General features: G+C 40.2%; 1 protein-coding gene across 1 annotated transcript in view; it reads left to right on the forward strand.

The window, feature by feature from the left end:
• The window catches only part of LOC124796080 (breast cancer type 2 susceptibility protein-like), a 173,362-nt gene that overhangs the window by 77,929 nt on the left and 81,162 nt on the right, over window positions 1-14,271 (forward strand). Inside the window, exon 6 of the mRNA XM_047260165.1 lies at window positions 369-519. Coding sequence (XP_047116121.1) covers window positions 369-519 — 151 coding nt within the window. The remainder of the gene's footprint in view (window positions 1-368; window positions 520-14,271) is intronic.

Raw genomic sequence — 14,271 nt, forward strand, 5'->3', positions numbered from 1 at the left:
GAAGAAATGAGATTAATTAGAAATTAATAAGGAAAGTCACTCTGGGCCACAGGTCAGGAGTAACACAGCAGGACAAGTCCAGTGGAAATCAACAATAAAATGCTCTGTGCCTGTGCCAGCTGTGTGTTTGTTGCTGGTGGTTTGCACAGTGTTTGTTGCTGTTGCCACATTAATCACCTTTCCTTCAACCCTTACCTCTCTGCTGTCAGATGTGTTATATGTCTATGATTCTGCTTGGTAAATGATTTTTTTTCTAGCTGTTTTGATCACCATATACTTACTAGGACTTGGATGTTTCTCATTTAAATCTTTACTAACAATATTTAGTCAACTATTTTTTATTTATGTAGTGTACAAAAATGTTTTAGATATCTGACTCCTCGTGTGCTGCTTCTGCAACTGAAGTATCGTTATGACCGTGAAATCGATAGGTGTCAGCGATCTGCTTTAAGGAGAATCATGGAGCACGATGATGCGCCAGGCAAGCGTATGGTACTTTGTGTTGCAGATGTAATCAAGGTGATTCATAGTGTTCTCTGTGTGTTGTCTTCATTCCCCATTTTGATGACTATGTTTTACAATCTGCTGTATCTCAAAAATCATGAGCAAGTTATGTAATTTAATCTAATTATTGTCTGTCTGTTTTTTTTATGTATTTACTTATTGTTTTAGTGTAAGACATTTGTTACTTTTATGTCCATTCTTCAACATTGCTTTGCAAATGTTCTTTCTTTGATTTTGTGCTGGATATCCGTTGTGGTTTTACATGAATGTTGACCTATTTACCAGTCAGACATTCTACCTGTGTTGTGTTGCTTCTCACAAACTGTTATTAGCTTTCACTGTTAGACTTTGTTGTCCATGCAACACAGATCTGAAACAGCCAAATAAGGTGGAACTGTAATTAAGATGTTGGACTTGTATTTGATTGGAATTGATCTTAAGCTCTGGTACAGCCATCCTTAGGTTTTCTGCGGCTTCCTGAAGTAGCTCTATGCGGGTGCTAGAATGCTTGTTCTAAAAAGACAAGCACAACATCTTTCCACATTTGCGTCCATCAGGATAGTGACCTATGTCTGACGACCTTGGTGTTGACAAGACTTTTATCTGTAACGAAGAAGATCTGTCACTTAGGGATAGAGGAGAATGCTTATTTGAGTCATCATACGCTTTTTGCACAGTATTACAAGGCGTTTTTTGCTATCTCAGTGTGAGTGTGCTGGTTAACATGAAAGAATTAAGGTGTGATTGGCATTTACCCAAACCAACCCATTACACAGTACAGAACATCAGAACAGAACAGGGATCATGAATTGTAGGTACTAATCTTATGTAGTGGTTCCCTATGTAAAAAGAGATAGAATACATTATTTTAAATATGTTGTCCCATAACTTGTAGGACTAGTAGCAATACCTTGACAATTGAGATTTTTATGCTTTGTACTGACAGCCACTTATGTTGAAAGAGCAACTTTATGAATAACGTTTCTTCTGTACTTTATTACCTTTAAAGAAGTCATACATGTTACCACTCATAAAACATAACTATAATGTAACACTATGCTACGAACAATCTATCAAACACACTATAGTCTGATTATATATGAAAACAAAGATGAGGTGACTTACCGAACAAAAGCGCTGGCAGGTCGATAGACACACAAACAAACACAAACATACACACAAAATTCAAGCTTTCGCAACAGACTGTTGCCTCATCAGGAAAGAGGGAAGGAGAGAGGAAGACGAAAGGAAGTGGGTTTTAAGGGAGAGGGTAAGGAGTCATTCCAATCCCGGGAGCGGAAAGACTTACCTTAGGGGGAAAAAAGGACAGGTATACACTGGCACACACGCACATATCCATCCACACATACAGACACAAGCAGACATATTTAAAGACCCTTACAAATGTCAGACAAGCCTGAGAAAATAAAATATGCGAGCGTAATCTGGCTAGGGCGAAGGCATGTTTGCGGAGGGAATGTAAATAAAACTTAATGGGGTCATTGTGGGGGTGTTGTGAGGGTGACATGGTATTAGAAGGTGGAAAGTGTAACATGAGGTGAAATGAAAATGAAAATAAAAATATATGGGGAGAGATAAAGGTGAACCGGAAAGAAACTGGAGATCTGGAATGAAAAAAGGCGAAAAGGTGTTGGTTACAGCTGGGCTATGTTTGACTTGGGTTGGTAGACAACGATGTGCATAAAGGTTAGGTGGTTGTGTTGCCGCCAAAACACGTTAAAGGACGGAGAAATTTGGGAAAATTTCGAAAAAACTGCGTGTAGTATATTAAAAGGAGTAGTATTGTGGTGGCAGATTATGAAAATGAGGCTAACAATTGTCTGACGAAGAAATAATGGCGTTAAAACCTGTGGGAAGCGGCTAAAAATGATCAGTGATGTGGGAAAAATGGAAATGGAAATAAAGCGAAAGTTATTAGAACTGGCCGAAATGGTTGTTTAAAAGGTGAAAGGAGCTGTTTGTGAACTAGAAACGGTGGATATTATAGCGGCGGTAGTGCTGAAAGCGGCAAAAAAAAAAAAAAAAAATATTTTTTGGTTATGGTTTGGAAGTGGGTTACGTATTATTGAGTATATATATAGGCGGGATAAAATAGTATAGCAGATTACGGTAAAAAGGAGAAGGTGAATACAAAGTGAAACTACTGGCAAAAACAGAAAGAGGAAAATAAGACGACAGAAAAGATTTCGAAATGGAACAGTGACAATAACAAACGTAATTGTTGGATTCAAATTAATGTCTGCTTGTGTCTGTATGTGTGGATGGATATGTGCGTGTGTGCCAGTGTATACCTGTCCTTTTTTCCCCCTAAGGTAAGTCTTTTCGCTCCCGGGATTGGAATGACTCCTTACCCTCTCCCTTAAAACCCACTTCCTTTCGTCTTCCTCTCTCCTTCCCTCTTTCCTGATGAGGCAACAGTCTGTTGCGAAAGCTTGAATTTTGTGTGTATGTTTGTGTTTGTTTGTGTGTCTATCGACCTGCCAGCGCTTTTGTTCGGTAAGTCACCTCATCTTTGTTTTTATATATAATTTTTCTCACGTGGAATGTTTCCTTCCATTATATTGATAACACTATAGTCTGATTAAGATTACTAGCTTGTTAACACTTCATGCATTGGAGCTGGTTTCCTCCAATGACAAGGCTCAGTGTTACGCCTGAACTGTTCACTGTTGCCAAACTACCACAACAAATGATCAATTCACTTCCAGTTCCTTGCCAGCTTTCTTTGTTGTTGTTGTTTGGATCTTGATTTTTATTTTGCATTTTGACATTGCGTGAAAATGAACTTATTGAAGGCAATAAATCGTTGTCTCAACTGGTTCTATAGGGGAATAAATAAAATGCTGTCATGACAGGTGGTGGTGTAGCGTAATGGGTAAGTTATGAGGATAATTCCAAAAATAAAGTCTCCTATTTTTTTATATGTATATAGACCTGTTTATTTCTACAATGGTTTACATCAGTTTACACCTTGAACATTTAGCTATTTTTTGACATAATCACCATTTCTGTGGATGCATTTTTTAGTTGCTGTGGCAGTTTTTGTATGCCCATGTCATACCAGCTCGCTGCTATGCTGTTCAGAAAGTTATGAACCTCTTCTTTCACCTCATCATCAGAGCTGAATCGCTTTCTGGCCAAATGTTCTTTTAACCTAGGGAACAGGTGATAGTCACTGGGCACCAAGTCAGAACTATAGGGTGGGTGGGTGAGTATGTTCCACTGAAACTGTTGCAGAGAGCAGTGGTTTGCCGAGCGATGTGTGGGTGAGAGTTGTCATGGAGAATGTGTACGCCCTTGCTCAACATTGCTCTTCTCCGGTTCTGAATTGTCCGTTTGAGTTTTTTCAGGGTCTCACAGTACCTGTCAGCATTAATTGTGGTCCCAGTGGGCGTAACGTCGACCCACAATACCCCTTTCTGATCCCAAAAAACTGTTGTCATGAATTTACCGGCAGACTATGTTTGAATATCCACAGCTTTGGCAAAGAAGGATGCCGCCACTGGCGTGATTGTTGCTGAGTCTCAGGTGTAAAGTGGTATGCCCAGGTTTCGTCGCCCATGACAGTTGAGTCCAGAAAGTTGTCCTGTTCGGCTGCAAGGTGGTGAAGAAATGTGCGGGAAGCATCAACACATTGCCGCATGTGGTTCTCAGTCAGCACGCGTGGCACCTATCTTGCACACACCTTCCGGTAGTTCAATGTTTCCGTTAAAATTCTGTGAGCGGTGCTTCGGGAAACCTCAGGAACCAACGTGCAGAGATCATCCAGGGTGATCCGCCGATCTTCACACATGCTTTGCTCAACCTTCAACACTGTCTCCTCAGAAATTGACGGTCTCCCACTCCTTTTTTCTTGGTGAATTTCGGTCCGACCAGCTGCAAACTCTCTACACCACTTATGAACATTTTTGACATCCATGCACGACTCACCATACACTTCTGTCAATGGGCGATGGATTTCAATTGGCGCAGTGCCCTTTGCATTCAAAAACTGAATAACTTCACACAATTCTCACTTGGCGGTGACATCCAATGGGCGCTCCATTCTCAACGGCTGCCAAGCCAAGACTGAGCGCCTAAGTGCGGTGTGCGCATGTTTACACACAGTGCATGAAGCACTCTTCATAACAGTGTGACCAACTGCCACACAAACAGAGTTCTGTACTTATAAAAAAATAGGAGACCTTACTTTTGGGATTACCCTCGTACAACAATCGTGACTCAGAATATCTTGGGTTCAAATCTTAAAAGGTTTTTTTTTTCTTTTTTTTTCTTTTTAGCTCTTAAATCATTATCAAAAGTACTTTTATTATTTTTATTCAATTAATTGGTCTAAATGTGTTTTTGTAATTTTTAATCCGTTTTAGCATCAATTTCAACATTGTATTGACTTTTTATTTGCTCTTACTTTTGTTTCCACCTCTTCCCCCACCTCCGCATGTTGCCTGTCAGATGTAATCGAGTGCCCTTCAGGAATGTTCATCAGTTGATCAGCTGGTATCACATCAGGTCATGTAGCCATTGTGAGGATAGTTTCAGGTAACCACTGAATGCAAGAAATTACAGTTTCCGTTTAGTACTGGAGCTGAAATTTTTTTGTCTTGAGTTTGCTTTCAGAGGTCAGCTTTAACAGCCGTTAAGTAAACAAGTGTGGTTAACAGTTCAGCTGCAGGTTGTTGACCCTCATTTCCTCGGATACATTGCACATCACAAGGTTGTGGTTAGGTTAGGAAACGAGTGTAAATTCAGGGTTACAAAACGCATTTTCTGTCACATTTCAGTCATTGGTCACTAAAATCACCTATCAACAGAGAATCTCATGTTCCTGTCATACCTGACGGCTCCCTCTCTCAGCACTGCACTGCTCCACACATAATAGCGTTTCAGCATTTGTGAAGTGACCCCGCTGTGTTTGCATATTGGAGCAGTAGCTGATGTGGCAACATTGTAGTGACAAGCGACAGATGTCAACTAATAAGTAATTTTAATTGTTCTGCAGACGCACATAGAAGTGCATACAAAAATTTGCATGCAACCCTCTCTTCACTTAGTGTGACCTACCTTTCTTAATGTGTGGGTGATATCCACAACTGTTTGCATTATACTAGGTCATGTTAAAGCAAATATTATATACATAATTCTTCTTCCACATCATGAAGCTGTCAGTATAAACATTTGAGGAGTTTGTGGTCAAGAGTGGTTGATGTCCTGAGTTACAATATGATATACACTAGTGTCCAAACTTAAAGAAACAAATGGAAATTTTGTAAGATTGTGTTTATTTTTCCATAAAACAGTATACCCAGTTGATAGTAAAGTAGAAACAATGTGAAGAATGCAGAATGTAAATAACTGCAACATACATAATGGTAGACAAAAATGTTATTCATTTTCTCCAACTTAACGGATTTGCCAACATATTTCCACAACTGGTTAATGTGCTCGGTACAGAGTCTGACCACATCTGGCAGGAGTAGAGGTATGATGACAAAGGGGCATGCTGTGAATGACGTCATTGATCTCATGTTGAGACAATAACGTTTATTCTTCCTGCAGATCTGCTCACAAGTCTTGGAGAGTGGTTGATGGATGTTGACATCTTGCAGCCCATCTCCCTAGTGCATCCCAGACATGTTCTGAGGGATTCAAATCGGGAGAGCAAGCAGTGCACACATGGCATGACCTGCTTGCTCTCCCAATTTGAATCCCTCAGAACATGTGTGGGATGCACTAGGGAGACGGACTGCAACATGTCAGCATCCATCAACCACCCTCCAAGACTTGTGAGCAGATCTGCAGGAAGAATGAGCGTTATTGCTTCAACATGAGATTGATGACATCATTCACAGTATGCCCCATCCTCGTCAGACCTATATTGCTGCCAGAGGTAGTCAGACTCTGTACTGAGCACATTAACCAGTTGTAGGAATGTGTGGGCTCTATGAGGTCAAGCATTATCGTTCATCACTACAAAGTCCGGTCCCTCAGTCCCTTGCAACAACCACTCATGAGGTCTCAAGATCTTATCACAATACCTGACAGCAGTTAAACCATGCTGAGTCACCCGTACAATTTCATGAAGAGATGTTCGAGTGCTCGCCATAATTCCTGCCCGCACTATCAGGGACCTATTTGATATCAGTCTCTTTCCGCAATGTTTGGGTCGCAAAATAGTATTCCACATTCCCTCCAAATGCGATTCCATTGAGAATCACACTCCAAGCCAATTCGGGACTCATCTGCAAAATGAACATTGGTCCACTGTTCGACCATCCAGGTGACATGTTGACGACTCCACTCTAGACATTCCCTTCTATGAAGACTCATCGGAGGTACACATACAGCAGGTCTCCAACAAGAAAGGTCACTCTGCCGAAGCCTTCTGTACACTGTTTGTCTTGATGCCACACTTCCAGTAGATGCTGCCAGGTTATATGACAGCTGCTGTGCAACATTAAGGTGGTACCGTCATGCCCCTACAGCCAAATAACGGTTCTTTCTTTCTGATGTCACATGTTTTTGGCCTGCTCTTGTCTTTGGGGTACAGTTTTGGTCTCTACAAACTGTCGCCCCATCTGAGAAATAGCAGAATGATTCACATTAAGCCATGAGGCCACTTAAGTTTGCCACTATCCTGCTTCCATTCTTTCTATTGCCCACCACCGCAGTGAGTCTGGTAGGCATCTTCTTTGTGCCATACTGCATCGTCTGTGACTGTGTACACAGCGATTGAGGATGTAGGACTACCTGGCAAACACTACCATCTTTGATAGGTGACCCGACGTCATCGTTGGCGTTGTTATCCATTGATTGGATGCCATCTTCCGTGCAGAACACAATAGTACAGACATTTGTTGACAGTTTGTAAGATTACATCGTGAATCGGACACAGGACAGAGAAACAGTGGTTTGTTGCTTTAATTTTGGACACCAGTGTAATTTGTCAATTATTTTCGATGCCACTTTGCACAGGTATGTGCACTTCATAGCATTTTAAATGTGGTTCAGGACCAGCCTGTATTTGCTGAGATTTATAACCTGTTCCTATTGCTATAATAATTGTGTTTTACCACAATTAAGGAGAGCTGTCCGTCTACACTAGTGTCCAAAATTAAAGCAACAAACTGCTATTTCCCTGTTCTGTGTAATTCATGATATAATCATACAAACTGTGAACATATGTCTGTACAATTGTGTTCTGCACAGAAGGTGGCATTCAGGTCAGCAGACAACCACACCAACGATGACGTCAGGCATCTATCAAACATGATAGTGTTTACCGGGTAGTCCTTCATCCAAAATTGCTGTGTACACAGTCACAGACAGTGCAGTATGGCATGGAGAAGACTCCTACCAGACTGTCTGCGGTGGAAGGCCATAGGAAGAACAGAAGCAGGACAGTCACAAATTGATGTGGCCCAGTGGCTTAACATGAATAGTTCTGTTGTTTCTTTGATGTGGCAACAGTTTATAGACACTGAAACTGTATCCCAAAGACCAGGAAAGAGCCAACCATTTGTGAACTCAGGAAGAGAGGACCATTATTTGGCTGTAAGGACACAACGGTACCGCTTTAGTACTGCATGGCAACTGGCATCTGACCCTGCAGCATTGACTGGACGTGTTCTATGGAGGCAAACAGTGTACAGAAGGCTTCGGCAGAGTGGCCTTTCTTGTCGGAGGCCTGCTGTATGTGTACCTCTGATGTGTCTTCATGGAAGGAAACATCTAGAGTGAAGTTGTCAGCATGCCACCTGGACAGTTGAACAGGGGGCCAATGTTCTTTTCACTGATGAGCCCCAATATTGTTTGGAGAGTGATTCTCAATAAATCCGCATCTGAAGGGAATATGGAACTCAATCTCATGACCCAAACACTGTGGATAGAGACCAATATCGAGGAGGATCCCTACTGGTGTCGGCAGGGATTATGTTAACCACACAAACACCTCTTCACGAATCTTTACAGATGAATAGGCAAGGTCTAACTGTTGTCAGATATCATGACAAGATCTTGGGACATTGTGTGCAGTTTTTGCAAGGTGCTGTGGTCCCAGACTTTGCATTGATGGACGATAATGCTCGACTTCATAGAGCAAGGGTGGTTGTTGTTTTCTTGAAAATGGAAGATATTGGACCCATGACGGGTCCTGCTCATTCTCCCGATCTGACTCCCATAGAAAATGTCTGGGATGCATGGGGAGACGGGGTTGCATCACATCAACTTCACTAACAACTCTCCAAGACTTGCAAGCGGCTTCATTCACAGCATGCCCTGTCATTATCATGCCTGCATTGCTGCCAGATATTTTCACACCCCATACTGAGCACATAACCAGTAGTGGGATTATTTGTGCAAATCTGTTTAGTTGGAAAAAACAAAGAACATTTTTGTATACCATTATGCATGTTTTAGTTGTTTACATTATGTATTCTTTACATGGTTTCTACTTTACTATCATGTGTGTGTATACTGTTTTGTGGGCAATTAAATAGAACCTAGCAAAATTTTCGTTTGTGCTTTAATTTTGGACACCAGTGTATGTTGGAAGCAACAGTTCAAAAGTCATATATGCAGTGTATTGAGAAAGTAAGTTCCTTTTGGTAATAAAAACAAAATGAGAACGGATACAGAAAAAATATCTACAGCTAATATTTTAATATACGTTGCACCACCCTGTCATAACTGCAGTAGTGCAGACGTCGAAAGATATCCATCATTTATTGTTGTACATGTAGAAACAGAAGCAGAACTTCAAACAGCCAAGATCATTGTTGTACAGATAGCGATCTTGGCTGTTTGAAGTTATACTTATGTTTCTACATTAATCTAGATTTCCCCTAACTTGATAATGTCAAGCATGTATATTACTGTTGTACATCAACACTGAATTATTTAATTTTTATAAATAGGAAAATTTATATTCAGGATTTTTTTAAATTCATAAGGAGACTTTGGCTGGCCAGTACTTCAAGAGATGCAACTCTCAATACAGCCAATAAAAACATGCAAGATACAAGATAGGCATCTTTTAACCTGTGTTTTGAGTGAATAGTTCCCATAAGGTGTAATTCTCCACAGTATACAATCTTTGTATACGAAGAGCAATTACTAAGCAACAGGTGGAAAACAAGTCATAAGGCTACAGGCAGAAAGAGATGCTAAATGAAATGTGTCTGGCTGTCAAAAGTGCAATGTGTGAAGCTTCCAATGGCTACTATAGCAGGATTTTATGGAAAGGCCTCATGCAAAATTCAAAGAAATTCTGGTCATATGTAATGCGTATCACTGGCATCAACTTAAGTACCCAGATAGTCATGGATGACACAGAATCCAAACTTACAGCAGCAAAGCAAAAGTGTAAATGCAGAACTTCCTTTTCAAGTGTGCCTCTATAAAGGAAGATCCAGTAGTATTGCCTCAGTTTGATTTTAGAACCATTCCAAAGATGAGTGATGTAGATATTAATGTCTGCAGCATCGAGAAACAATTGAAATCATTAAAACTGAGTGAAACTTCAGAGCCAAGTGGACTCCCTGTCAGATTCACAACCAGTAAACCCCTGATTCTTTAAAGAATCAAACTCCCATGGCAAAAAAAAAAAAAAAAAAAAAAAAAAAACGCTTCAGACATCTGATTACTTTACAAATGATTTAATCTGTTAAATATTCGACACTGAGCATCTAAGGAAGAAAAAGTTTCAGAAAGTTAGCAAGTATTAACTTTTTCCTTTCATTACTTTGAGGGGAATGTTAGCGAGAAAAAGTTCCGCTAAGTGCTCTCATTCTAAAATACAGGTGAATAAAGTCTGGATATTTGCACGCTGTCTGTCATGCTGCCTCAAGACAAGTGCACAGTTTCTAACTTTAGTACATGTCTTATTGTGTTAAACTTTTAACATAAGATTAGACCTTGCAATGAGTAAATTATGGTAGCATTTTAAATTATTAAATTCTCTCAGTAATTGCACAAAGTATTGAAAATGAAATTGTTGTTGCCATTGGATGCCATTAGACAGGCAACCTGAAACAGATATTGGGCTCTGAGATTGTCACTTAGTAATACAGACTTGCTGCTTAGTTAACCTGTCTTTTAAACAACCTTTATTACTGAACAGCTATTCCGAAATCCAATACCAGTTGCAAGTTACCTATCTAATGGTTTCCAGGGACTAAAGATATCTGTTTTTCAATATTTCATGCAATTATTGCCCAAATTTAAAATGCTGTCATAATATACTCATTAAGAGGTGTAATCTAATGTTAAAAGTTTCACACAATAAGACAAGTACACAGACCAACAAAAGTTTTGCATCTCCCTCATTATTTCGAAATCCACGGCTCAGAAAATAAAAATTCTTCATGATTTCTTGCCCATCTATAACAGAGTCCTTCTTATTGTAGTGTACAACATGATGTTTGCCATGGACCTCAGGAATGAAGATTCTCAGCATGCAACCGTCTCCTAACAGTTTAATGCGATAAATGACATTCTGTAGCCTATTTAAATGCCGAATTCAGTTCTGGAGCACTCAGCCAACAGTTCCTTTGACTTGATAGGTATAAATATCGCTCATGCTGTGCACCTGCCAAGTGTGAATGGCCTGGGCCATGTAGGTCCTCAACACTACCTTGTAACTGGAACTGAACCCATGTTCACACCACATCTTTTTGACTCCAGTGCACACATTAAGCAACTTTCCTGTTTGACAAGCCTTCAGTGCAAAAAGCGATGATGTGGATCCAATCATTGGTCATGATTGTCCTTCATAGTATGATCAATGTTCAGTCTAATGCTTCACAGATGTCTCCCTGCTGGTGCTTTACTTTCGACTGAAATACTACAGTGCATTCAGGTGCAGCATTCTGCCTGTAGTTAGCCCTCGTGATTAACTGTGTGTGTGTTTACTAAGATCAGGGGTGACCTTCGGATTAGTACAAGAACAGTCGAAATAGCAATACACCTGCACGACACATCAGGGTGTGTATTACAGTTATAACCATATGTTCATCTTGAGGCTGCCTAACTGATGGTGTACAAATACCTATAGTATATTTATCCAGTTTTTGAGACTGAGAGCCCTTATCAAGTTCCAACAAACTATATACGTAATTTCAATCCTTTGCAAAACTTTTTCTTGCTAACTCTCCCCACAAAATGATGAAAAGAAATAGTTTATCACTTTGTACATTTTTTGCTTATCATGCATTCAGCTTCAGGTATGGTGTTTTAATTTATTACTTCTTTTTTGTCGACTTTATTTGCAACACAGTTTGCAGACTGTATACAAATAAAGGGTGGGCAAGAAATAACTCTGTATTAAAAATTGTTTATATTGGCTCGGTGCTTAAGTTCATAGCATTTTCCCATAAGTTTAATAAACACAACAGATACACATAACAGCACCTTTACTCATCTATAATATATTCTCCTTCACTATTTACAACAGTCTGCCAACACTCGGATAACTTTTCAATTCCACTGCTGTAGAAATCTTGTGGTTTGGAGGCAAAGAACTCATTGAGCCATATACAGAGCAAATTTTCATCCAGAAAGTAAGTTCCTTGAAGATTGTTCAACAGAGTGTGGAAAAGGTGAAAATCTGAAGGCACAAGATCTGGTAAATAAGGTGGGTGTGGAATGATTTCCCAGCCAAACTCATGTATAATGTTTTCTGTTAGTCTAACAGAATGTGGGCGGGCATTATCACGGAGTAACATCACTTCATGGAGCCTTCCTGGTCATTGTTCTTGGGTTGCATCTGCAAGACATCTCAGTTATTGAAAATAATGTCAGTAGTGATGGTTACACCTCAGGGAAGCAATTTTTAGTAGACCACACTGTCACTGTTCCACCAAATGCATAACAATATTTTTTGTGGATGTGTACAGGCCTTTGCATGGGGAGTTGCTGCTTTGTTTGGGCTCAGCCACTCTTTCTTTTCCTTACATTAGCAAAAAGACACCATTTCTCATCACCAGTAATGATACAGGGTAGGATTGGTTAGTGTTGTTCGCAAGCCAATTGGTGACGAGCAAGCAGAGATGCACTCATAGGCACCTTCTGATTTTCTGTTTTTGAGTTAGAGCATGCGATACCCTTACACCCAATTTTTGAATCTTCCTCACTGCATGCAAATGTCGCACGACAGTGGAATGATCACAGTTCATCACATTCGCCAGTTATTGAGTACACTGACTTGGATCATTGTGAATTAATGTGTTTAAACAATATTCATCAAACCCCGAAGGTCTTCGTGAATGTGAAGAGTAACTTGTGTCAAAACGATCCTCCTTAAAAAACCCTTTTCTTGCTGTGCCGTCTCCAGCAGCATTATCTCACACATGGCACTAGTGTTTCTGACTACCTCACCTGCTGCCACCCCTCTGTTTAACTGAAACAGAAGAATATGTTGGACATGTTCCAGTTTCTTCACTGGACACTACATCTTCTCATGTCCACCGCCTCACTCACTATTTTCGTATTACAAAATGACAGTATGCAAACTCAAGTATCAATAGTGAACTATAAATAAATAATTGCAGTCAATAAATAAACCCATAGCAACCACTGTACCAACATGCAAAACACAAAAGATGCAAACTTATGTACCAAACTAATAATGTTTATAACATGTAACCAATTTTCATGAAACAAAAAACATTTTGTTCCTTGCAGTGGTAGAATTGTTATGCATTGCTTTAATTTGACATAAGCTCCTCCATTATCCACCAGTCTCAGTAAATGGATGTGAATGTTTGCATCATATTTCTGCACATAATCCTGCGAGCGATATGTTTCCAAGAACTTGGCGAATTTGCTCCTCCAACTCATCAGGAGTTTTTGGTTTTGTTGGATGAACTTCCTCTTTCACCCATCCCTAGAGAATTCCTTGCTGGCCATTCAAGGGAGCCATGTCCAAACCACCATCCTAAACATGGATGTCAAACCATGAGCGGACAGAATACGTGAAAAGAGGCAGGACCCCATCTTGCATAAAGATTATGTCATTGTAATTGTACTATTTAGGTACAATACCATGAACATAATTTTCAAGCCTGTAAATGTTCTGTTCTGCATTCACTGTGTCCTGAATGAGATATGGACCCACAACTTTCATGGATGCCATGCCGCATCACTCTGTGACCTTTGGATGATATTGGCTCTATGTTTAGTAACCACTCTCAGATCCTCTGTTACCCAATAACAACAATAGTGCCAGTTAAGAAACACCTGTTATGGAACACCACTTCATCTGACCACAGAACATTACCAAGAATAACAGTCCAGTCTTCATACCAAGTAAGCATCATCACCCCATATCAACCTATGATCACAGTCTTCCACTGGTAATTCGTGGCAGTAATGTGGTTTCCATGGACAAAAATTCAACTGTTTCTTCAGAACAGTTTGGATTGTGTGTCAGTTTAGACTGCTTCCACAACTGTCTGTCTTTGTGATCTCTAAGAACTTCAAGTGAACATTCCCTGAACCACTTGCACAGTTTCCTCCATCCTGGATGTTGGGGATCGACCACTTCTCTTAACATCTGATATAAAATCTGTGTCCATTAGCTTCGAGTGGTATTTTCTTATGGTCTTTGCATCTACTGAGGCGCAAGGTCTGTCTGCACTTCGCCAACATTTCTGTGCTTGAACCACAGATCACCGTATTTTGTACTGGGATGCCAGCTAAACCTACTCACCCAGGGTTAGACATTGCGCCATGGCGTGTCACTGATATCTG

The sequence above is a fragment of the Schistocerca piceifrons genome, chromosome 4, assembly GCF_021461385.2.
Source record: "Schistocerca piceifrons isolate TAMUIC-IGC-003096 chromosome 4, iqSchPice1.1, whole genome shotgun sequence".
In the NCBI taxonomy this organism is placed as follows: domain Eukaryota; kingdom Metazoa; phylum Arthropoda; class Insecta; order Orthoptera; family Acrididae; genus Schistocerca; species Schistocerca piceifrons.